This window comes from Columba livia, chromosome 6 (genome assembly GCF_036013475.1).
Source record: "Columba livia isolate bColLiv1 breed racing homer chromosome 6, bColLiv1.pat.W.v2, whole genome shotgun sequence".
Classification (NCBI taxonomy): domain Eukaryota; kingdom Metazoa; phylum Chordata; class Aves; order Columbiformes; family Columbidae; genus Columba; species Columba livia.
Window position 1 is genome coordinate 37561294 of NC_088607.1, and position 26736 is coordinate 37588029.

General features: G+C 42.2%; 1 protein-coding gene across 10 annotated transcripts in view; it reads right to left on the reverse strand.

Annotated features, from left to right (window-relative positions):
- Window positions 1–26736, reverse strand: part of PCDH15 (protocadherin related 15) — a 695403-nt gene that overhangs the window by 171580 nt on the left and 497087 nt on the right. For 9 of the 10 annotated variants that reach the window (XM_065068175.1, XM_065068177.1, XM_065068178.1 and 6 more), the window contains 3 exons: window positions 26233–26341; window positions 21166–21278; window positions 5153–5359 (listed from right to left, as the gene is read on the reverse strand). In XM_065068175.1, coding sequence (XP_064924247.1) covers window positions 5153–5359; window positions 21166–21278; window positions 26233–26341 — 429 coding nt within the window. The remainder of the gene's footprint in view (window positions 1–5152; window positions 5360–21165; window positions 21279–26232; window positions 26342–26736) is intronic. The other variant, XM_065068174.1, reaches the window with a different exon arrangement.

The window sequence follows — 26736 nt, forward strand, 5'->3', positions numbered from 1 at the left end:
TCTGGGTGAAAGCAGAAAATCTCTTCTAGTCTTTCAGCAGAAAAAACGGAGAGTTGGAGTCTTGTAGAGATTCTGGAGGGAATTTCCTGCATCTTTCACATTACCACTCGATATCAGAAAAATAAGCCGGAGCGCAGCCTCCTGAGAAGCCTCCGTGATGCTTTAGGTGTAAAACCACTCAGAGCAACAGGACAAATCAAGTCAAAATTCTGAGCAACTGAAAAACTACAGGAGGTAAACGGGGCTGAGAAGACTTTGCTTGGGACACCCTACAAATCATTTTGTCTCCCTAAGCATTTATTTTTCTTCAAAGTGAGATCGTTTAAGTAGTATTTCCACAGGAAATTTAAAATAAGAACAAAAAAGCTCTTCACCATTTATGTCATCTCCACTTTGGGGGAAAAGATGTCAAAAGACAAACGAGAGAAGCAGGATGGATGCCGAGCAGTGCTTCAATTCCGAATTCTTTCCATCGCACGCAAACTTCTCCAGCCCCTGCACAACCCAAGGGCTGAGGCGCTACAAAGCGACTTTTGGCAGTTGAGGTGTTACGGTAGCGATTCAATGTTAAGATTTTTATTCCTCTTAGGCGGAAACATGCAGAAAAGGAAAAACCTACCTATGTTAGTCCTAAAGAAAGTGGAGCAGCCTTTTCGCTTTGCCTTTCCCTTTTGTTTGAATAACTATATTAATGGGCTGTTGCATTTGGGAAGAATAGTCCCTGAATTATTATTTTGTAACGTGACTATTAAAGTGTCACAGAAGCGCTATAGAGGGAAAGCAGTGCTATGAGAACCCTCCTCTTGAGAGAACACCGGCTGCAAAACAAGTGCAAACAATAATAGTGAAATAAATGAGCAATCGGGCAAATATTAGAGAAAACTGCTTCAGTATTTAAAATGCTTCAGTACTCCTGGATAAATAGTTCTTTTTCCTCATCTGAATATATAATTGAAAATCCGTAATGTGCATTTGTAGTTACATTTAAGAGTTATATTATCCGTTATTTGCTCTGTCCTCTTGGGTTGCTACTGAGATGCCTTTACGTAAAATACTAATTCTTCAACATTTCCCACACGTTTCTGGAAAGGCAGATGTTGAACAACCATCTGTTTAGTTTGACTTCCAGTTCCCAGACAACAGGAACACGGAACAAGAAACTGTGTAGCTGTTTCACCAACTCTAACCACTAAAGCAGGAGCAATGGGTACTCTGCCATGGAAGCTCAAGAAGCCTTATGCAAACACCAACTGGATCATACTGTTTAAATTCCTCATCTCAGCTTTGGTTTGCTCAGGTCTTAAGGTACTTGTGTGGCTTAATTTAATTTATGCCGTTTAAACAGAGCACTTAATTATATCAGCACTCGGCAGTGTTGCTCTAGGTAAAGGGCTGTTTGCAATGTCACGTCTATAAATTAATTTTTTGAAGGTTTATAGCAGGACCCTATTATAATTCCCACGAGGTTTAAATTTAGAATGCGTTTTGTTTTTTCTCAAGGTCCACAGCTGAGACGGTTTCCTGGCTTTCTTCATGCATTTACCTGAGGTCATGGAGTTACTTTAATACGAAACATAATCTCAAGCAATCTGTCAATTAAAATACTGAATACATTATGTTTACCCAGTGTCAGTATTGGAAAATAACAGATACAAGCATGGAGAGGATCTCCCTACTAAAAACCTTAATTTAGTATGATGTAATGAAGCCACCAGAACATTAAGACCTGCAGAAGTGAATGAAGTTAAGGGACAGAGCCATCCTGGTGGTAATGTCACCAGGAAACGCTTTTGGGCCCTTGAATGGTCATTTCCTGTGGATATGAAATTTCAAGTCTATTTGTACTGAGATCCAGAAATATTTAACAACTTGTAATCAGCAGCATAGAGCGGCTTGTGTTCAAGAGTAATAAACTTGTTTTCAATCACCTTTGGACACCAACTATTTAAGTTATGCTGGTGCTTCCAACCGAAAGATCTGTTGCAGATCAGACAATCTTTGTATTATTAGCGATGCAACTAAAACTACAAATATTTAGGCCACACCTACGTTGAGATTTCTAGTACAAGCAAACACAAGTATATTAATTAACTGCCTATTCAATATGCAAATATTGACACAACAAAAAACCGAAGAGACCTGTGGTCACACTGCTTGTGCTGGATTTCAGAGCATCCCTCAGAACTGGAGCTATTGAACGTGTGTTGACAAAATCCCTAACAGGAAGAATTTTCAGGGTGGGGAACATGAATGCCAGGAACACATTACGAACCTCATTAAATAGTTTATATTAAAGGAACAAAATACTCTTCTTTGCAGAAGATCTTGAAATTAAATATTTGCAGTTTGAGAGTATACAAATATGTGCTATACTAACTACCTGGTAGTTACACGATTGATTCAAAGAGTCAGTCCAAACTGAGAATTTAACAGTTCAAAGTAATCTTAATTTTCAGTCTTGTAGATCATCTAATACGTAGTTACATCAAAACCCCTTGTATTATCAAATTTGCCTTTGACACCTTGTGGGTAGAGTTGTGCAGCAATCCCCAAAAAACCCTGGCGTTTAATGAAGTCCAAAGGTTTTCTGCCATTCCTTTAGTGTAACAATATCATCTACTAGGAAACATGGGAGAGTCTCCCAAAAAACCCGAGTCTTAGTCCAGGCCTACCTTACGTTCAGGTTTATCAAGTCTCACACACAAATTTGCTTGGTTTCAGTCGTCCACACTTCAGGTGATTAAAAGCATCTCTTCCCAGTTTTGTAAAGTTAATCTGCAGTCCCATGTGTTGTACGGTGGACATAAATAGTGCCCTAAAATTCCAGCCTTCTGTAGCAAACGGATCTGCACCAAGGTGTATTTGAACCAGAGGGTTTCACTAATACTTTCATGAAAGTGTGGATCAAACAAAATAATTGCTTAAGCTAAAAACATATTGCGGCAGAATGCAACCCCCCCCCCTCTCCCCCTCCCTCCTTTGATACGGAAGGAGCAGGCACATCTCCCTCTCTCTCTGCTGTTTGAGGCTGACAGCTGCTTCAGTTTGGCCCCAGAGCCCCCTGGCCAGGGCCATTAGGAGAAGGGAGTGCTGAGGCGCCAGGGAGCCGCTGGGCGCCCGCGGCCAATGTGGGGGATGTTTGGAGGCTTCAGGGGCACCCACAGCCAGGGTGGGGGTGCAGAGAAGCTTCTGGAATGCCCAAAGTCAGATCTGATCAGACAGTATAAAAACGGGACTCTCATCGAGACTCTGCCCATTGTCGCGGGTCTCTCGGAGCACAAGCGAGATGCTGCCGCTGAGAGCCCCCCCAGGATGGAGACTGCGCTTGCCTCGCCACCACAAGTGTGAGCAAAACTTCTCCTCGCAGAAGTGCGAGTGCATCTACTTTCCGTGCACATTTGCACGTGTAAAATTAATCCTCGCATAATCGTAGGTGTATTTTCCTCCCGTGCTTCCACATAAGCACGGGTAACTTTTCGTGCACATTTGCACGTGTATTAACCCTCACAGGATTGCAAGTGTATTATAAATTTACCCTCGCAGGATTGTGACTGTGCACTTCCCATACTCACTACGAGTACGTGTATCCCTTTAAAATAATCCCACACCATATTCAGGCAAGTGTGGACTCTTCCCGGACTCAGGGACGGCTCCCGCATTGTTTTGCTGAAGCCACGTGTATGGACACTATGGACCTCCTGTTGTATTAGTTGCTGCCCCTTAATAATTTTCCTCAACTGATATCCGAACCTGTATTCAAGTCACTTTGGAGTGCTAAAACCCTGTTTGTCACTGGTTTAATAAAAGTTGTTTTGGACTCTGTTGTCCCTTAAACTAATCTCGGGGTGCCTCCGTGACACATCTAAATAAAGTCACCCTATGTTTTTTTTAATACACTTAAGGATCACAGAACTCAAAGCCGCCTTTTGACAAAATCTCTCAAATTAGTAGCTTAAAAAGGACTTAAAACTGTGGACACTAACTCATCGGATTTGATTTCAGTTGTGTTCAGGCATACGTGACTCTAACAGATTTTATACAACCAGACAATGCATTGTAAATACAAACTCATACCCAATACCTGCACACTTCTCCTATTCCTATATTAAGCAACCTACAAGATCCCATTAATTTGATGAAAGAAAATTGCTTTGCTTTTAGCAAAAGCGATGCTGAACGAGAGTATCTCAGCAATACCAGCAATCATCAGCAATGCCTGCTGCTGATTCCCACGCGCACTTACGCCGTACCTTTTACCCAGCCCCTACATTTCCACTTGCATTCCAACGGATTTTTATGAATGCCCATAAATTGACGGAGATATTTTAATGGATAGGAAACACATACTCTATGTGAGTCTGGGCTTTAACAAAGCTTCTAAGGACAATAAATCACTCTAATGCAGACAGTGATGTAGAAAGCAGCATTTAGTGACAATGGCCTCTCATGTTTTTCCAAAAGAATGAATTTGCCTACGTCAAAAGTAAAACTTTCAAAACCAGAAGATTGTTTTCAGACTATCACGTTAAGAACTTTATTAAAGAGTATTGGCATAGACTATAAATATTACTACACAACCTATGCCTGCAACTTAGATTTCCTTATGTATCTGAAGACAACAAGAGAACAAAAAAAGAGCAAAGGAGAGAACTGGAGAGATGATGGTAATTAGAGGAGAAAGAAACATTATCGAAAAATATATAATAGCAACAGCCTTGGTTAAAACAGAAGAAGCATCAGCCCTAGAGGCACAGTATTGTTACTACTTGGTTACTATTCTTATCTAGATGCCAAATCTTTACTATGAGTAATGCCAGTATCAGAATCCAGGCACAGCACATGGATTTAACTTGAATTTCTCCTCCTCTTCATTTGTTCAAACTCCTACTTCCTTCCCCTTTGAGCTTTTCTCTCCCATTTCCCCACACTGTGTGGCAGATCCATCCTTCTCACTTCATCCATTTTCCTTTTTTTCCCCTTCACACCAAGCATTCATCACCTCTAACAGAGGACGACCTTAAGGAGAGCTCAGTAAGACACAGATTGGTTTTTCAGTTCAGGTGCACTTTCTAATCTATTTGAACTCAGAACAAAAACCTTAAAGAACTCTAAAAATAATAATAGTGTGACACTGTGAAAGAAGGAGCCATACCTCCTCCACATCGTTGTCCAAGACGAGGATCTGCAGCGGAGCGGTCAGGTTCTGGCTGTCCGAGATGGTGGTGCCCACTGGGGAGGACTCAAGGATGAAGCCTTCATAGGTGGCTCTGGTGAAATACGGCTTCTGGTTGTTCTCATCCAGCACCTCGATGTGCAGGTTGGCAAAAGCAGGGAGGGGGTGCCCGTTGTCTTGTTCAGCCTGAGAAAACACCGCCTTTGTCAGAGCTCTCAGCCAGCTAAAGCCATTAATACAGCTACTAACTGGTGGTGGTTTATATCCAAGACTTACAATCCAGTTCTAAAAATCAGATTGTGCGGATCACCCTATTACGAAGCTCAGCATCACAAAAACCAGAAATACCAAACAAAAATTAGCTAGATGAACAAATATCCATCACAATAAGCTTTGCAGAAGTCACACTGAAACGCAGAGCCCCACAGCACTCACACAGAGTTCCTTCAACCATCAGCATTGAGACGTGTGGAAAATCCTCAAAGGATGAAAGAAAACTGAAAGCTGCTGATTGTATGAGAGAACTGACACCCACACCCCCAGCACGAGAGTGATAATGCAGGGGTGACGACAGCAGATGTGGAAGTAGAAGACAACAAGTAACTCATTCTTTAATTTATAAAGAGCAAACCAGTTTCTAGTCCTGCACAGGTCTCTGTAGTAAGGCCATAGTAGGGCACTGTCTGACAGTCTATATTCCTACGGCTTCATTGCCCAAATCTGTAAGCACACAGGCCCTGGGATGGCAAGAGTCGTGCCCCGTTACCTTTCTGCAGATGTGGGAAGCGTATTGTGCACTAAGCTCCTGAGATGTGAAAATAGTTCAGAATTGAGAACACAGTACCTGCATTATTGTTGTTCACAGTATTTTAGTTCACAGAGGTTTTATTTTTGTTCTGGTATTTCCCCCATTTCGAAAGAGAGAATTCCTCATTTTTTTTAAATCCAACATCTGAGGAGCCTTCTGGAAACGTGCTCTTCAGATTTCATCTACTGGTTATTTTTAATTTCTTCTTTACACATAGCTTTTCTTTTGTTAATTCTCTGTAAAGCTTTGCTTTCTTTACCAAGCAACAACAGCATGTTGTCAATGAGAAAAGCTTTCATTTCTAGTAAAAAGAAATATAAACCTCAAAATTGTGATTTTGTTCAAAGCAGGTGATGACAACTTTGGTCATTCAAAACAGTCCTTAGGAAAAACGTATTTTCCTCTTTAAAATACACCACAGAATCCCAGAATGTGAGGGACTGGAAGGGACCTGGAAAGCTGATCCAGTGCAATCCCCCCATGGAGCAGGAACACCCAGATGAGGTTACACAGGAAGGTGTCCAGGCGGGTTGGAATGTCTGCACAGAAGGAGACTCCACAACCCCCCTGGGCAGCCTGGGCCAGGCTCTGCCACCCTCACCAGGAACAAGTTTCTTCTCAGATTTAAGTGGAACCTTTCGTGTTACAGTTTGAACCCATTACCCCTTGTCCTATCATTGGTTGTCACCGAGAAGAGCCTGGCTCCATCCTCCTGACACTCACCCTTTATATATCTGTAAACATGAATGAGTCCCCCCTCAGTCTCCTCTTGTCCAGCTCCAGAGCCCCAGCTCCCTCAGCCTTTCCTCACACGGGAGATGCTCCACTCCCTTCAGCATCTTGGTGGCTGCGCTGGACTCTCTCCAGCAGTTCCCTGTCCTGCTGGAACTGAGGGGACACAACTGGACACAATATTCCAGGTGTGGTCTCCCCAGGGCAGAGCAGAGGGGCAGGAGAACCTCTCTGACCTACTGACCACCCCCTTCTAACACACCCCAGGTACCATTGGCTTGCTGGCCACAAGGGCCCAGTGCTGGCTCATGGTCACCCTGCTGTGCCCAGGACCCACAGGTCCCTTTCCCCTACATTGTTCTTTAATAGGTCATTCCCAGGATGACCCTTGACCAAGAGAAGAGTAACAGTGATGTTGGTACAGATTTAAAAGCACCCACCGACCTGTCTCCTCGTATGACTTTATTTTCTGACTCGGGAGAATAAGGTACATCTGCCAAGTGGATTTACATAAGCAGGGACTAGTATCTGAAATTAATAAGGCTTTTCCTAGGAGATTAATTTTTGTTAATGAGAAAAAACTGTCCTGAAGAAATCAGGAGTTCTGCTAATTAATTCACTGTCACATTAAGATTTCAGTAACCAGGTTGCAGGAAACAACATATTTATCTCCTGCTGTTCTTATGTGTTTCTAGGATACAGGACGCTCTACCACTGATGGAACCCACAATTGACTCAAATAACTACTACCATATTAAGTATGAATATCTCCCTTTTTTCCCCCCTTTTTCACAGCCAGCTTCGATTATCCATATTCAAATAAAACACCTAAGAGGAAAATAGCACACCGGGCTCCAGTCCACCCAAGGAGACTGATGCTTCTGGGTGATCCTCAGCAATTAGCTGAGAAACTCTCCCCTTCACACCTGTCACTGTAAGAGAATCACAAAAACTGGTTTTATTAGCATGTAGTTAGCAGCCTTCCAATTGCACCGAATTTCATTCGGTGGAGAAACACTTGAAGATCCCAGGGGAAATCCTGGTCCTGCACAAGTTGAAAGCAACATGTTTAAAGTCCAATAGAGCAGTAGCTGCCAATAGCACTGGACACTGGGTAAGTGACCCCCAAACGCTGAACAGAATTTACTGAAGTGAGATTTGTTTGGAAGTTGATGTTACACTCGACAAAAATAAATGTTGTGTGTAAAAACTAACACCACCATAATCACTTGTAAGAACTCTGGCTACTGACTCAGTAGGATGAAACTTCAAAAATGTCCTGATACAGAGTTTTTGCCTAAGTTAATATACTGAAAGCATGAAAAAAGGAATCTCAGAAAAAGGTCTGCTCTATGAGCAAAAAATACATACTGATCTGATTCTATTCGAGGAGATGTATGTTTGAGCATCACTAAATACTTTGTCCCATGTTAAGAAAAACAGGCTTCTTTACTGTTTACACACAACTGCTGCCAAGTTTCTTTATAACAAACCTTGATGCTCCTTGCAGCTGCTACCAAGAGATCCTAAAGAGAAAAGAAAAGGTAAAGCACGGAGGGTCTCAAATGCTTATAAGTTTGAAGTGCTGCAACGGTCTTGATTTAAAACATAAGTGAGCACAGACCCTACCCTGGGTTAAAAGGGGAATATTCATCTATGAAGGTGTTTCCCACATCATGGTCGCAGCACTGCAGGGTCTCTCTGAAGGAAAAGACCATGCTCCAAACTACATATGGTCAAACACAAAGAAGGATGGGCCCTCCTAAGACTGGAAACCAAAACTATGATGGAAAGGATTCCTTCCTCAGCGGACGCTTCGCAACTTAAAAGCACTTCAGCTTTGCACGTGCTTTCCTTCTTGTTCACTGGTCAAAATATTAAACTTTGGCCTCCACATTTGAGGACCGGACAGAATTAGGCAGAAAGTCACAGTCCCTTTCCAAATGCTTGTTGCCTGTTGCAAGCGTTTCCCGCAGCACCAGGACACAACTCAACCTCCCTCTTTCAGTGCCTTCGTGAGTACTCAACTGCGAGGCCGCCGTGTGGAAACCACCATGTCCAGCTTGCCTCTTTTGCCAGTTTGTTTCCGAAGACACCTACACTTAGGGAAAAAAATTAGAAAAACAATAATACTAGTACTAATAATAAAAAGAAAAACAACAAGTGCTTTTAGGGGCAAAAAAACAAGTGCTGAAATTCTGAGCAACTCTCAGCGTACCTTCTTTTAATGCTTTTGTAGTAGATCTGTAAAATCCCCGCTTTTCTCCAACCCACCTACTTGTGTGACTGTCAGCAAAACTCAGTTTTACAGGTTAGCGCTACCACTTTACGTTGAAGCTGCTCTGACCAATATAAAGGATAAAACACAACCTACACAGACAAAAGTAGCCATTTTTTAATCCTTATAGTACATATTGACATGTTAAAAACACTAGCCCTAAAAGATATAAGTTCATCTCTTTGAAAAGATTGAGCTGAAAGCTGGAAGGAGAACAAACTGTTGGTTTCCTTACAAGGCCTCTTCCAGAGCTGTTGTTTTAAACCACTGGAACATACAAATAACTGCTCTTTATCCTTTTGGCCATCACACATAGTGATGGGTCTGACAAATCAAATTAAGAACTAATGAGGAATACAGTACAATGTTAGTCACAAATGCTTATTTTTAAACAACAAGTTTTAATAAATTATTTGCTCAAACAGCCACTTGATACAAAGAATTTCATACAAAATATGAGAATTGATTTGGTTTTATACACAGTACGAACACATTCCCAGATGTAATGCTTGGCTAGGAGCAGTTCTTGTACATTTGATGCACACCCTTCCCAATTCTTCGAAAATATATAACAATTGTAATATTGTCAATTTTGCTGCATTCCCCTATTCCTTAACTTTCTCTTGCGTTTGTTTTTGGGGGTGACCCCTCTTCCAAAAGATCCCATCTGCTCAATACGACAAAACAACATTTGCCCACAGCGCAGCACTTGGGGCACAACTGACAGGTTTCTGTAGGGTGGAGAGGGAAAGTCATTTATTTTACAATAAATCCTGTTGGAATGAAATTCTGGCTACATTACCTTGACCTCCCCTAAAGACCATTACACAGCAGATTGAGTGATAATCCTCAGATCTGGAAAAAAGCACAACGCTGGCAGCACTAAGTATTCCCATATTCCTCTGTTCTGTACTTGTCTGGATTTGCTGGTCAATCTGGCACATTCACCCACGTAACAGCATGTTTCTGAGAATTTTAAAAATTCCTATACTGCCTTTCCGATCCAGTTAAAATAGACATGGTTTGTTACCAAAACAATGAAAAGACTGGAAATATAGTGTCTAAAATAACAATGCAACTTACCACAGACCTCCTGAACCTCAATAATGAAGGGAGGTTATCACCACCTAATAAATAACTGGGCCAACAATGCCTGAAACCTTAAAAAATAAAAGCGCCAAACTAAAAGAATAAATACTAATGGTGAAAACAGACTAGTTGCACCAATATCAGCCATAAGAATATTTCCTGGAACCCATGCAACAGATTTGATCCATTAAAATGAACTTTTCCATGCACTCCTCAAGCACAGGGTTTGCTGAACTTGCCACCAGCCTTTTCTTCTTCGCTACCAAAGTTTTTCACATTGCAGTCAGGTCCTAAAGTCATTTTCCCCCCTGCTAACGCAATCTTCTTAATTCCCTGCGCAACTTAATGTTTTTCTTTAACAAACTGGATTTTAGATGTTGTTCTCCTTGTGCTGCTGGAGCCTAAGCCTGTTATACCCACACCAACCAGGTTACCTCCTGGATATTGGTTCTTTAAAAACGTGATCAAATCATTGCTTTTCCCTGCAGGACACGGTATGCGAAACGCACTACGTGACAACAATGCACCTGAACTTTTGTTGTCACTCATGAAACGTGAAGTAGGAACTGCTGGAGAGAGTCCAGCGCAGGGCAACAAAGATGCTGAAGGGAGTGGAGCATCTCCCGTGTGAGGAAAGGCTGAGGGAGCTGGGGCTCTGGAGCTGGACAAGAGGACACTGAGGGGTGACTCATTCATGTTTACAGATATCTAAAGGGGGAGTGTCAGGAGGATGGAGCCAGGCTCTTCTGGGTGACAACCAGTGATAGGACAAGGGGTAATGGTTGCAAACTGGAACACAAAAGGTTCCACTTAAATGTGAGAAGAAACTTGTTCCTGGTGAGGGTGGCAGAGCCTGGCCCAGGCTGCCCAGGGAGGTTGTGGAGTCTCCTTCTGTGCAGACATTCCAACCCGCCTGGACACCTTCCTGTGTAACCTCATCTGGGTGTTCCTGCTCCATGGGGGGATTGCACTGCATGAGCTTTCCAGGGCCCTTCCAACCCCTCACATTCTGGGATTCTGTAATTCTGTGAAGCAGAAGAAAATTTTCTTTGATAGATAAATATAACTTGGAATGTTTATTCTATGGCTGGACTGACTTTTTAATAACATCCAAAAATCAAGGCTTACTTGGAAATACTTGTATAGAATTATAGTGTGACCTTAATTTCCTCCAATTCAATTATAATTACACCTATACCCAGCACACAACTGCCTAGGCTTCAGGTTGAGATAAAGCTTGCAAAATATTTGCACCATCATGCATTCAACCCCCCATGCAAAAAATATTGCGAGAGCTTCCTCAATATTTCTGTGTTCGCGCAAAACAAACAAAAACTACAATTCACAATGTATCTAAAACCTGCCCTTTGGCTTTTCTGTAAGGTAAACGAGCATGTTGTTCTGCTACTGGAAGTTCGCGGTGGGTTTAGAACTGACGCGTCCATTCAACCCTGCTGTAATAAGAATCACGCTAGAATCTCCTGCCAGAAAATACCAAGCTAAAGAAGACAGAGAGAACCGCGAGCTAGAGGCTCTCACAGGTACCAGCGAGGGAGCCACCCTCGTGCATCCTGTAAATTATGTCATTTTTTCAGTCCTGTTACCTTCGCAAAAAAGATCCCCGCGAGAGCCGTAAATGTCAAATGCAGTTGCCATGATTTCTTCCAGTCTGGCGCTCACGTCCTTTCCAAGCACCACCGCAATTCCTGCCATTGATTACACCTCAGCATTTCAACAGCTAAAGCACAAGAAATAAGGAAAGGCCCCTGGCAAAGCCATTTGATAGGAGATGTGGCACTGGAGAACTGCAGGCAGCTCACTTCAGATGTTTTATTTAACACAAGAACAAGGAAAGAGTCCAGGAACTTCAGACACTTAAACTTTAAATGGACTTCAGGCTGCAAAGAAATAGAAACATTACATAGTATTTAAACCAATGAAATTATAAAAAGGGGCAGTCAGCACTGATAACGGACGGCCAGGTCTGACAAAGTTGCTTCTTTTAAGTGCCCAACTGAACCGGGAGATACAGGTGTAACTAGGGACGAAATTTATCTAGATTTAGGGTAAGCTTTAGGATTGTACATCACACACTGGATTAATTTACAAGGTCAGAAAGTACAGCGTAAGGGAACAACTACTGAAATGGATTAAAAATTGGCCGAAGGACAAGAAGCACGGAGTATCTTTAGAACACAGGAAAAAATTGACTTTATCATCAGTGAAGCTTGTGATGCGGCAGTGAAATGAAATTGGCACATAATGTGTCTAGACACCATGCTTAAAAGAAAAAAAAACAAATATAACCTTTTTTCTTCATGTATCAAGGATGGCTGCGGTACCAGTAGTGCACTGAGCAGTAACACAGGTGCCCGCCTTTCCAAAGAATAAAACTCCTTCTTCTTCCCTTCGGGTAAAGAAAATGCCTGCTATGAAGTCATTATGCCAAGTTTTAAGTGATGGCAAAGTTTTAAAGGAAAACAGGGAAATACAGCTATTTCTGTAAATAAAAGACCTTGCAGAACTTACCATTTATGGATTTTAATATTTTCATTGCTCTGTGAGTGATGACGCCCAATTCAGGGACAATCTTAACTCACAATCAGCGGTCTTTTTAATGTGTATCTGTGACAATGCTCTAAAGGCAACAAAAAACATTTACCATGCTGAGATGCTGCTAAAAGGGGGAAAACCTTGCTATTTTCAATATATACATGTTAACTTTGCAGAAAGACTGATATGAAGAGGCCTTTTATTGATGAATAGGAAAGGGTTTGGTTTTCCTGCACCCTTTGTTTTTTCCTCTCCTTGTTGACGAACACAAACCGTCTCTGCACTCACGTTTTCAATTCTCCATCTACTCTCATCGCTGTATAACACACCAGACAGAAAAAGAGAGCAGAAACGTCCAGTCTGTTTGGACCAGGTCCACTTTTGTGACAGCGATAAGCCAAGACAAGTAACTGAGCACTGAGTTCACATAAGGGATGAACATCTGCAAAGCCAATTTAAAAAACAGCTATTGTACTTAATACCTATAGGAGATGCATAGGAGTTCAACCAAACTAATGATTTTGGAGATTTCATTGTTGTCAGAAAGTGCATTAAGCAACTATTTAATGAAAATACATTTCTTCTGTCCTTTTTCTGCTCTGTCACCATAAGTACAAAACTGGTCTCATTTGTTCAGTTCTTGCTCTATTCTGAGGCAGAGCAATCACTGCTTCCCATTATAGCTGTGACATCTCTACTGTTGGGAAAGAACAGAGGAGACTCTTCAGCTGCATTTCAAACGAGAGACACAAAAACAAAGCAGATCCAGAACAAGGGCAAAATATTTTTGGAAAATCATATTCGCCATTAAGTCTTTTATTTTCCACTCTGTACTCAGAGAAATTGGAGAGAAAACAATGCTATTTAGGAAGACGAGCTTTTTAACATGTAGGTTACTTTCTAGAGACCTATTCTTCTCTAAGTCTTCAACTGCTGCAGCCCACATATGTACTTCAAACTAATGCCGTTAGCATGTTGATTAAATCAAGTAAACAGGGATTTGCGCTGAAATCCTTACTTGCACCACTTTAATATTTAGAAGAGCAAAAGAAGAAGCACAAATCCTCTTAAATGCAAGAAAATATATTCTTTAAGATACACTGGAAGAGGGGAGAATTAGAGCTACCAAGACAAAAAAGAAAGGTCAAAAGATGCATGGAGCTCAGAGACCAAAACAGCATGAGAAGAACTGGAGGATGACATTACTGCAAAACCCTACCAAATACTGAAAATATGAAGTGTCTGAAGTGGTGAAACAAGTTAGATAATTCAGGACTTTTCCAGTCTCAAAATTCATGGACTTTGGATCATTTCTGTACCAGCAGTGCAGGAATTTCCAGCCGAGTGAGCCCCATGTGATGCATGTCTTCTCACTACCTGCTAGCATTGTGTTATTCTGAAACTCAAAGGAATATTGCAAGAGTTGTACAAGATCAGACCAACAATCCATGCAGTGCAAAATCATGGTTGCAGCTGAAGCCAGAAGCCTAGAGAAGAACATAAGCCGCTCACATTTCCCTTGATACTAACTTATTTTTCTTCCTCAAGCCAGCTCTGCCTCCCCTCGAGCCCACATCAGCTTTCAGCCCCACATCACTGCCTGTCAAAGCAGACAAACTTAATTAGATGAAGAACAACCTTATCTTGACTGTTTTAAACTCGGCACCTGCTTGTTTCATTTGATAACTCCCAGCTCTCGCACCACAGGAGACAACAAGCTCCTGATTCCTCTTCACTTCCAGAACTGCGACTCTACATTTTATGTGTGTGTGTCAGCTCTTCTTCCTTCCACTCCGGACACAAACCTGCTTCACTTCTGCTCTGTCCTTTCTGTGAAAGCGACCAAAGCCACGTGCTCTGGACAAGGCATATACAGCCTGGATCTGTACAGCACTGCCAGGATATTTTTCTCTGTTGTCTATTTTTCCTAATGATTTCTAACATTCAATTTGCCTTTTTGGCAGCCACAGCTCACTAAGCCAACCTTCACACTCAGTTACCAGTTACATGCCAAGATCTCATTTCCCAAGCCAAGCCAAAACCCATCACTTTGTGTATAAGGCTAGGATGATCTTTTCTGACTTGTCTCACTTTATTTTTAAGCTATGACTAATCCAGCAGCGATGCTGTCACTGACTCATTTGCTCTCACAAAGGCCGTCTGCAATTCTACAGTCAATCCTCATCTTTACCACCGGAACAATTGGAGTGGGGCTGCAAACCTGCGCTAGGCAGCTAATGAACCCAGGACTGGGCAATCTCCAGAGATTCCCACCAATCTCGGCAATTTTATGATTCTTTAATAGCTCAAGATCATAGTAAGCTTTTTTATTTCAGTATTTCAACCCTTGAGATCATTTGCAAATTTCTTAAAAAACAAAAGGCCCCACAGTCGAGTGCTGGGCTCGATGACCTGTTTTTTAAAAAAGTCTTTGCTCCATGAATAGATCATACAAAACATGGCATTATGCACTTGACTTTCTGCCTCCCAAGTGTGTATTTGTCCACAGTTGGATCCTGAGAGGGTTGCTGAAGCTCTGGCTTCTTTTTGTGTAACGCAGTAAACTTTCACCAGCCTTGAGAGATCAACAAAGTTCCCAACAGGAACAGAGAAACCAATTAACCTCCAGTGGGTGTCGTGGGAGAGCATCACTTTCTGTCATTCCTGCCAACATCCGTATCATGGACAATCACACACGTTGCAAAGGGCTTAACTAGACTGGAACGGTCCATACTCTTACTGGGAGTAACCCTGGGATCCAGAGCTCCTCCACCAGAAAGGAAAAGTGGCCTTTCCAGCTCCCAGGTGGGTTCTTGGGATGGGCAGGAGGACAGGCAGACAAATTGATGCTACACCAGCATTACAACAACATTTATGTAATCAAACCGGTGCACCAGCGGATGGCGCTTTGTATTTGTAGCCAAGCTTCACACACCATCTCCATTATCGTGGAATTTGGCCTGGCTGATCCCAGGCTCAGGCTCTGCACGTGTACCCAAGTACAACCAGCTTACTCCAAACTCCTGTCCAGCCGCAGCCTATAGAACCGCCACAGCCATCTAAAAACTGGAAATCACGCTCCATTCCAAGATTCAAGCCTGAAGAGCAAGCAGAGTGGTTATTACTGCTGGGAAGCTCAGCACTGCTCCTCGCAGGATGGGACCCCAAACCGATTTTCCCATGGCACTGCAATTTCAAACAGTTTGCTCAGCCCTGACCCATGGCGCTGACCTTCTGTCACCCCCTAAACCACCGGGAAACGTGATTCCGCTGCACAATTGTCTCTGCGGTATTATCTGTCACGAGGTTAATGCCACCCTGGCTGAAACATTGCCTGGGAATAACTAGTTTTCAAGACAGGTACAAAAGATACAGAAAATACTGTGTAAGGATGTTCTTCAGAATATCCCGCACAGCTGCATGTGCTGGTGGAGAACACTTCTGATACCAACAGAAGGCACCAAAAACAACTGTGACACAAACCAATTCTTTTTGTAAGAGCCCGTTCCCTAAGAACCGGAAACCTCTCGGATTTAGGAAGTTGTATTAAAAAGGTCACAAATATTATTTGTAACTGGGAAACTTATTCCCCACCCTCCTCTCTCTTTTTTTTTAATCTAATTGAAATTTCTATTGAGATGTCCAACTTACATGAATCTGTCCTAATTTCCCAATGGCACAAATACAACAGCTAGTTGTATCAGATTTAAGCATACAGCTTGTAGGAAAACCTACTCTTACTCTACATTATAAATTTAATTTCCCCAGTACACAGGTGTCCACATGAGATTAACAAAACACTCATCTCTTTTTCCACCTGATTTTATAATATTCAAAGTATTTTCAGTCATTAATGCAAGTATCCCCCGTGCTACTAAAAATGGAAAACCAATTCTTGCAAGAGAAATGGAATTTTTATCCTGACTTTGAAACTGACACGCGTGCATTTCCTTTCCACTGGAGAAAACCTCAGGTACTGATTGTTCTAGCTAAATAATGCAGACTAGCGAGACACAAGCACAAAGTGAACAGGTATGTCTAGACTCCATTAGCCTCAAAATACTGCCAGGCTTTTTTCTATTGCAACTCCCACAGGTTTTATAGCAATCCTGAGCGAACAAAATTCCTGATTCTTCCTTACTTGCTACAACAGTGATGTGTGGGGAACCAGAGCTGATTTCTGGCATATATTATCAACCGGTTTCGCCAACAGCTGATAAGAAAACACTTCCCCTACCTGCTTTACTCTGTATTACTATTTCTATTTTCAGCAGGACCACCTCAGCTTGTAACAGATATGACAAAATTTCTGTAATCACAGAATCCCAGAATGTGAGGGACTGGAAGAGACCTGGAAATCTCATCCAGTGCAATCCCCCCATGGAGCAGGAACACCCAGATGAGGTTACACAGGAAGGTGTCCAGGCGGGTTGGAATGTCTGCACAGAAGGAGACTCCACAACCTCCCTGGGCAGCCTGGGCCAGGCTCTGCCACCCTCACCAGGAACAAGTTTCTTCTCATCTTTAAGTGGAACCTCTTGTGTTCCAGTTTGAACCCATTGCCCCCTGTCCTATCACTGGTTGTCACCGAGAAGAGCCTGGCTCCATCCTCCTGACACTCACCCTTTATATATCTGTAAACATGAATGAGTCCCCCCTCAGTGTCCTCTTGTCCAGCTCCAGAGCCCCAGCTCCCTCAGCCTTTCCTCACACGGGAGATGCTCCACTCCCTTCAGCATCTTGGTGGCTGCGCTGGACTCTCTCCAGCAGTTCCCTGTCCTGCTGGAACTGAGGGGCCACAGCTGGACACAATATTCCAGGTGTGGTCTCCCCAGGGCAGAGCAGAGGGGCAGGAGAACCTCTCTGACCTACTGACCACCCCCTTCTAACCCACCCCAGGTACCATTGGCCTTCCTGGCCACAAGGGCCCAGTGCTGGCTCATGGTCACCCTGCTGTCCCCAGGACCCCCAGGTCCCTTTCCCCTATGCTGCTCTCTAATAGGTCATTCCCCAACTTATACTGGAACCTGGGGTTGTTCCTGCCCATGTGAGGAAAGGCTGAGGGAGCTGGGGCTCTGGAGCTTGGAGAAGAAGAGACTGAGGGGTGACTCATTCATGGTGATCAATATGGAAATGGTGAGTGTCAGGAGGATGGAGCCAGGCTCTTCTCGGTGACAGCCAGTGACAGGACAAGGGGTAATGGGTTCCACTTAAATTTGAGAAGAAACTTCTTCTCGGTAAGGGTAACAAAACACTGGCCCAGGCTGCCCAGGGAGGTTGTGGAGTCTCCTTCTCTGCAGACATTCCAACCCGCCTGGACACCTTCCTGTGTAACCTCATCTGGGTGTTCCTGCTCCATGGGGGGATTGCACTGGATGAGCTTTCCAGGTCCCTTCCAACCCCTGACATTCTGTGATTCTCTTTAAAGGCTCTATACCCACATGCTCATGGAGCCAGCCTTGCAGTTGGCACGTGGCAGTTGCAGTGGGACACACACACAAATACCTGTTCTTTTTAAGGGCCCTGTTGCTTTGCAGAGAGCGCAAGGGACGAGAGCTCCCGTAGGAGGGCCCGCAAGTTTGCATCCGGCTTATCATCAAATATCTTCTGGAGGCTGAAAACTGGCATTTCTTATTAGGAAGTTTAGCCTTTTCCATTGTCTGCCTATTTGAGAATTCAGCATTTATCAGCAATGCAGTTTTTATAGCAGTTTTGCACCAATTTCCTGTCTGCCTTACTTCATGCATTCTCAAGTATTGACTTAACTACCCTTTTCCTGTCACTGTTTTCTGTAATATTTTGGCAGGAAAAAAAACTTATCTCCTGATATCAGAGGGAATATTTTAAAGATTAAATTTAGCGAGTCCTGCAAAAAGAGCTTATTTTCTGTTTAGGGGAAGCATCACACATTGCACCCCTCCAGATAAAACAGAATCACATTAAAAGCTTCAACACTGTGAGAAATGCAAACTTGAGAATGTGCAAGACACGAATCTGAAGCTTCAATCCAGTACAAACCGGAGACATTACACCAGTTTAAAAAGTCCCTGAACAACACAGCATTAAAACTTGTATTTTCCTAGCAGGTGGCATATTATCATTCTTACAGACTGATAATTTTCCTTATTATCCCCTTGACCGCACATATAACACAGCAATATGAACCTAACAATGCCTATAAACATTTCCATTAACAACAGAGTTTGCCGTTTACCTGCAGAGAATGTGGTACCAAAGCACTGCAACTGTTTTTTTTAATTGATGTCTTGGGCTACTGGATATGGGTGCTGAAGACCAAACAAAGCACTAAAGGGCTTTAACCCATAACTTCTTAACATATTTATTTAGATGTTAATCCACCTCAGTTTCTACCTCAGTCCAGAGCAGGAAGGAAGTTCAAAAATCGATTATTATTAAAAAATCCAATCACACATTATTTCACTCTAAGCCTATACAAGCTTTGTACTTCCATGTATACATAATCTGCTGAGGTACAAAATTAAAACAAGTATTTTAAAAGGTGCTGAGTTATTCAAAATTCCTATATGTTTCGATTTTGATCCATTTTATGCCTTACTATACTCACGGTTGGTTTCCTCGGAAGATACAGCAAGGACCTGTATATTAATAAACTTATCATCATCTTCCCAGAGAAACTGCTGCCCTCTTGGAGACACACCGAGGGAGCCCACAAATCTGTCCTAACTCTCCTGTCCTTAAAAAATGCTCAGAGTTAGTATAAAAAAAGAAGAATTCCTACAAGTCCCACAGGCATTAGCTCCAGTCAGCTTTTGCACGGCCATGCAGACACAGCTGGGGACCCGCGTCGCTCTGTCACACAGTATTAGTGTATGTTCCTTTGTCCCTCCTTATTTCAAGAGCAGAGAGTGTATCATTGCTCCCCTTGCTCCCAAGTGATTGGAAGTTCTGCTTCTGCTCTGAAGGGGGGGGTAAAAAAGAAAAGAAAAAAGGAAAATAATACTCCTGAGATTTTCCCTGAGAAATGACCAGTGACCATCAAGCCCAGGAGGCAGCAAAGCCCAGCCCATCATTTCAAGGGTTCGCAGACCGGCACAGAAGGAGCTGCTCTCCCCAAGGGACCATCTGCTGCTGGTGCCACCAACAACACCCCCCGAAACACTGGACGGGGGGGAGACGCAAACAAATAATTGGTAACATGAGTGTAACCCTTCCCTTGAGTTTAGAAATAGATTAAATAATATTAATATGAACAGCAAGAGCTTGATGAGAGCCCCACAGCCCACTTTCTATTCTATGTAAGATACACCAGTAAATACCCAAGTGATCCATAACTTCAAAATACACTAATGCAATTCCCGTCTCCTTTGTTTGCTCCTCCGCTTGCCAATATATACAGAAAAACCTACAGAATTTTCTGTGTCATTTGAAAACAGCTTAAGGGACAACTCCAGACTGTCTCCAGAAGAACCAAACGTAATTTGGTTCTATTCTCATTAGAGACCGTCTTTACTGAAGCAACTTTAGCAGCCCGCTCACACAAATTTCACCTGTGGCAAACTTTACGGCTTTGTAGAATTCTGCTCAAAGTAAAATTAATAACTTAGCACATTTAACAAGTTGAGCAATTAAACAGTGATATCATCACTTCCTATTCTTTTCCTCTTAATCCTCAAATCAGCAAAGAAAGCAGCAAACGCTGGAAATATTTTATGCTTGCAAACCTGGAACTCGGCAGGCAGATGAAGACACATTTTGAGGTTTTTCTGTAACAACACACTCATATGTGCTTTGATCACTTGATTCGGTTGAGAAGAACTGCAGACTGTGAAATTAAGGACAAAGCAGTATGTACAACAGAGGAGGAGGCCAATTCTCCTCAGCAATTTGAAAAGATCAACCCCACAGAAGTGGTTTCTGTCTCTTCCCAGCAACAAGAGCCAAATGAGATCAGCACAGGTTGTGTTGCAGAAGTCCTCTCTTTATTCAGAAGCAAAGCTCTGGACTGAGTTTCCTTTTACTGAATGATCCCTGAACAACAACAACCAGAATATAAAAACACAACCAAACAAATCTAAACAAACTTCAACTTACCCTCCCAATAATAAAACCCACCAAACCCAAACTAACCAAACCCACACAAACATTGCTACATGACACTGAGATGACTTTTTGTTCTCTTTGCTCCCAATGTTCAGTACTCAGACAATTATTCGTATCCATATGATTCTCCAGCACGGGCTGTGAACTGGAGAAAACATGAAATACAAACCAGATGCATACTTAGGACAACTGAGTTTGTAAAAAGCAAATGTTAGTTTGTTCATACAACATCAATATATCATGAAGCATTAGAAACGTATTGTGATTCACTCCCTTTTCAAAAGTCCTTCACACCTTTCCTTCCCCATGACCGTGCTAACTGATGCCTGACAAGCTAAAAAATGAATATTAAAAAATGCAGGAACAAGCCCACCCTGCATTTTCTTCATAGCTTTTTGTTACTAAGCATTTTTCAAGAGCGTATGGAAATAAGAATTCAGCCAAAATTACCTTAATAACCAAGTCAAACTTCTGGTGCAAATCCCTGTTGATTGGCTTTAGGAGCGTGAGTTCAGCTGTTGTGAGATTCATATGGAAATACTGTGGATAATCCTCAGGAGTACCTGTAAAAAAGACATTGAAGTTTGAACAAATGCTGTATCTGACAGATTTAGTGTAAAATATATGTATTTTACTCAGTAGCCAAAGGAATATGAACTAATCCTTCTATTATAAGGATAAAATATTGCATCACGTGTACATGCGGCTTAATGATACTACTAATGTTATGTGTTTAACATTATCATTTTTTCCTTTCTCCCCCTACTCATGAAGATTCTTCTCAACTGGGCATCTCTCAGTACTCGATAACAACAGGAGCCCAAACACACCTGCAGGTGCTGGAAATTCTGCTTCTCAGTTTCCAGGAGATATGTGTAAATGTAATCTGGCAAGAGGACGTGGAGAAATGAGCTTTCAGTGTAAATCATCTGTCATTTCTAGCCACCACATTCCTGAAACTCAGCTTGCTCAACCCACTCCCCTGAGATTCTGAAATACAGGTTTGAAATACATTTCTGCAAGGTACCGCTGGAATAGGGTGACAGTATGTCAGAAAGCAAAGAACAATGCAAATCATTGTTTAGAGCATGTATTTAGACAAAGAAAATACACAATGAGGTGATTTGACAAAGATGTTACCACTAAGTACATGATAGCCATACATCAGTAACAACAACAGATTATGTTATTTTCTAAATCTTTCTAAGAAAAGAAGCTTCTCATCAGGCAGGAAGCACCAGGTGAAACCTCATCTGTGTCCAACAGCTTCCATTTATAGTCAGCAGTAAACAGGGTCTTCACAGCTCTAAGTTTCCAGGATACATTCAAAACCCGCCTGGACACCTTCCTGTGTAACCTCATCTGGGTGTTCCTGCTCCATGGGGGGATTGCACTGGATGAGCTTTCCAGGTCCCTTCCAACCTCTGACGTTCTGTGATCCTGTGATATTCTCCAACTCAGTTAAAACAGAAGCAGTGGGAGCCCAAATAGATCAGAGAAGCCGCGGAGATCCAGTGAGGGCGATGCAAAGGACCCATCCTGTTAGAAACAGCACGAACTCTGGCACCTCACAGCTTATCCGCCTGACAGATTACCTGAAGAAACGGAAATACAGATTGCAGATCTAAGATCTGGAGTCCTTTTAGGTCTAGGACTAGTCCTGTGCTCCTGGCTGATGGTACAAACGCCCCAGTAAGTCCTCTGAGCTCACCAGTTACGCTATCTCAAAACAGCAGGACAAATATTGCTGTGACAAATCCTCCATGCAATCTAACAGGGCACAGGATTCAGCACAAAAACGACCACTTTTCTGATAAATGATGCTGTTTGTTCACCTCTCCTGTGGAATGATTAGAAAGTGCTTTTAGAGAGTGCGTAGCTATCCCAAGGAGATAGATTACTGTCCACACTCATGTGCAATACTTTAATTTGCAACTCATCATACGATAACCATTTGCTACACTGGGTGTATATTGTGTGTATATATACACACAGTGTATGTACTCTGCGAGTACCTCTGTATACATGTATGCCATACACCTGCAGACTAGTAACAGAAAGAACCCACTGTGGATTCTTTTTTCACCAACATAAATGCAGAGTTTCTAGCTCCAAGTCCTCTCCCTCCGTTCCCCCCTTTCAATTTCAGCTCCTAATTAACGGATTGAATTTTTTAAGAGCACTAGGCATCCAGCAAGAGTTTTGGCAGATAACAGATTGCTGCAGCCTTAGGAGGCTGCACATCACAGGTGCCAATGCTGAAGCCAAGAAAAAAGTCAAGAAATGAAGAACTACGTGCAAAAGCACTAAGAAAGTGGAAAACAAGATGTTTCTGAAGGAGAACAGATACACAGGGGAGGATGGAGATGGCTGTAAGAGGCACAAAGTGATTTACAGCAGGGAAGATGAAGTTAAGATTGTGTAAGGAAAGAATCAAACACTGTCTGTGGGTCTATTGCAATGACCTAAATATTACATTAACACTCCTGAATTGGAAAACTTAGTGCATGAAAGAATAAACCAAAAAAAGAACACTCAACAGGTAAAGGAGGACTAGACAGCAAACAAGATTAAGAGGAAAGTAAAGATCAAAGTGTAACAGAGCTGGAATGCCTGAATCCCAATTGATGATGCCTGTCCAGCTGTTGCTGGCCATAGGAAGAGTCCAAACTCTTGGATACCTTACATTCTGAAAGCAAAGCTTTCCAGGAACAGAGATATTTGCTTCTGAACACACAAAAATATCTGCACTTTGGCAGAGCAGAGCAACCCTCAGTCCACACTGTTGCCTGGTCTGCTTCCAGAAAGCAGGAATTTCCTACTGCAGCTGCAACAAAATCTTCAAATTGCATTGTCTGCATATAGACAAGCAGTACTGGAAAACTGCCGATCCCTCACGAGTGAAACCTGCAGGAACAGCAGAGAGGTCTAAAGCTCCGTGGATGAGCTCCGAGCCTCCTGCCTCCAGAAAAACTCACCTGGTCTGAAAATGTTGCTGTGTCTTTTTGGCTCTTCATTTAACTATCGGCCAACCAGAACACTTAAATGTCCAAAACTGGCAGCAGAAACCACAGAGAGAGTTCCAGGGGCAAAACCAGAAGCTGATGAGTTAAGGTAAAGTTGACTTTTCCCCAAGGACCAGCACCAGAGAAAAGAAAGCCTTAAAATTATTAATAAAAAGAGCTAAAGGAAAAACTTCAAACAGGGCTGAACAGTAAATACAAAAGTCACACAGGACTGTGGATGCAGTTAGTGCTAAGGAAAAAAAATAGCCTGAGATTGAAGGTGAGGGAAGTTGAGCTGCTTTCTGCCTCTTTTTATTGCACACACATGATATGCAAAGAGAAGGGGCTTGCAAACACACTTGTGTACGCCCAACACTGTGTGTGGGTCTATTGCAATGACCTAAGTATTACATTAACACTCCTGAAAGTCAAGGGTTGGAAAAACTAGTGCATGAAAAAACAATTCCAAACATCATGTTTTCAAATTTAAAGATACTGGGCATTTGATAAGAAATTAAATATTACAGTATGGCCCCAGTTCAACCCTCTTCTCTAAAGCACTTTACTGTACTTTGGAAGGCAGCTCTTTCATCAATACTTTAAATAGTAGACAACAGTCCCAGTAGTATTATGCTGTAACTAGTTCTCTAACCTTAGGATGACCCTCAAGAATATTTAAGACCTAATCTTCTATTGTTTTATCAGCACCAGTCAGTAATTACTTCAACAAGTACATTCAGACATCTCGATATATCCTTTGAGAGGACTATACTCAGCAGGATGAGGTTAGTAAAGCCACAGCAAGTACGAGTGAGTTTAGGATCTACTGCGAAGATGTGATAAGACAATGAGAAAGATGCGCAGACTTCGCATCTTCAAATATAACATCCATAGTGCCCCAAAAATGTGCCAGGACTTGACTTGTATAGGTGTGCAGTGGGAGGAAGAAAGCAGGGTAAAAGAAAAACCAAATCAGAACTCGGTCAAATCAAATCAAACTCATATTCACTAAATAGCTTACTCTCTTATTCTATGGGCATAGTTCAGACCTCCCAGGGTTTAAAAACAGACATATCCAAAGATATAAAGAGCTACATTTAGACCTAAAACAAGGGGAAAAACTATATAACGAGAAATATCTGCAAGGCCTGTTTCCTATGAAACTATTCAATGTTTTCTGAGGTTGAGGCTAAAATATAAATAGCACTAATCTAAAAAGAGGAGGGAAAAGGAGGGGGAAAAGGAGGGGGAAGAACATTTAAAAAAATGGACAAATGGCCTAGATGATGCACTATGGAATAACTGTTCATAGAGAATTTTTAAACAAGCCAAGTCAATTTATAAATAAACCAAGTCAATTTTCAAACATACAAACACCTAGTATATTTACAAGCACGTGCAAATTTCCTTACGAAACAGTTTTGCTGGACAAGGACTAGTTGACAGCAATACAACCCTTGCTCTGCCAGATTTGAATCCAGTTACAGACCGAAGGAATCCACTCGCTTCACTGCTATCCAAACAAAACGTGGCTTTTTAAATCGGAAGATGCTGCACCTGACCTGCCACCAGTGTGTCCCTTGTCGCGGTTCTGGGAGCAGAGCCCTGGAAATGCCTCAAGACTATTTTTTTAATGACAAGCAAAACTACACAATCTGCTCATTAATATCTTGTGGTTCTCCATGGGCAAGAAAGCCATGTAGCTGCAGTTTAACACAGCAAACATGAAAAAGATGCGATTCCAGAAAAGACACAACTTCCAATTCCCATGTTAGTCACAGGGCACAGAAATAACTACAGCATCATTCTCAGTAGTTTGGAAAGCGCAACTGCAAAGCCCGGTCTTAGGCCTTTCCGTTATCAAATCATACAAGCCAAACAACTGGAAACAAATGCCAAACACAGGAAAGTAGCAGAAACAAACAAACCAAACCACTAAAAACACAGCAGAATACTAGAAATCCCCCAGCAAAGTGGGCATTTGTCTGAGGTCTTTCTAGAACTGCATCTTTCTCTGGCCAGAAAACAGCATGGTCAACTGAACTAATGCCAAATGACAAGGGAGAGCACACAAGTTCATGGCAGCAAACTTAAAGGTGGATGCATTAAGAGCCGTTGTGTTCCTCTGTGCAAAAAGACTTTTAGAAGGAACCCTGCTCTAATTGCCTTTCTTTAGAATCTTTCATTGTGCCTTTGAATCTGTGAATGAAAAATACGTGGCAGCACAGCTCCAAGAACAGAGCAGCCTCTCTCGTGTGTTTGCTGTGCTCCTCCATTCGCTAAACCAGGCGATTCTGAATATCATTGGAATAAATAATAATAAATAATGCAACCATCTGAAATAAGCTTCTAAATGGCAATTAAGCATAAATAGGCAGAACAATGATTTGAAACGTCCCACTAACCACAATATGAATTTTTATTAGGTTTCCACTCTCCCAGTCAATCTTTCTCTGGCCATCATAACAAAAGTGACTGATTGTGAGCGAAAGCAAGAGTAGCAGACACCAACCAACTAGGATGGAATAGAGGATGCCCGGTCGATCAGACGGAGGCTGGATGTTTCGGTCCTGATCTATGGCTTGGATGGGTGGAGTGACACTGATGGGATTCACACGTGCCTGGAATGAAAAATCAGACAGATTTGAAACAGAAACATTAGAAAGCCAGGAGGCAGATCTGTAACACAAAAACATCCCACTGAAAAGGATATTTGCTGAATTTGCAGGAGAAAAAAACCCTCACATTTAAGAATAGTTACAGCACATGTCCCTTTTGAAATCAAAATTAAGTAGGTAAGATTTCAATAGCAATCTGCTTTCCACGAGACAGATTTTATCCTAGAATAGCACCTCCAAGGAGAGGAAGCTCACAAACATCCAAGCAAATGCCTGACTATGCTACTGTGCCTCTTGAACCAGACATGTCAGACATTATTATAGCAGTGAAACACAGCAAACGCTTCAAAAAGGAAACAAAACCAAACTGAATTTGAGAATCATTAGGAGCTGAGGTG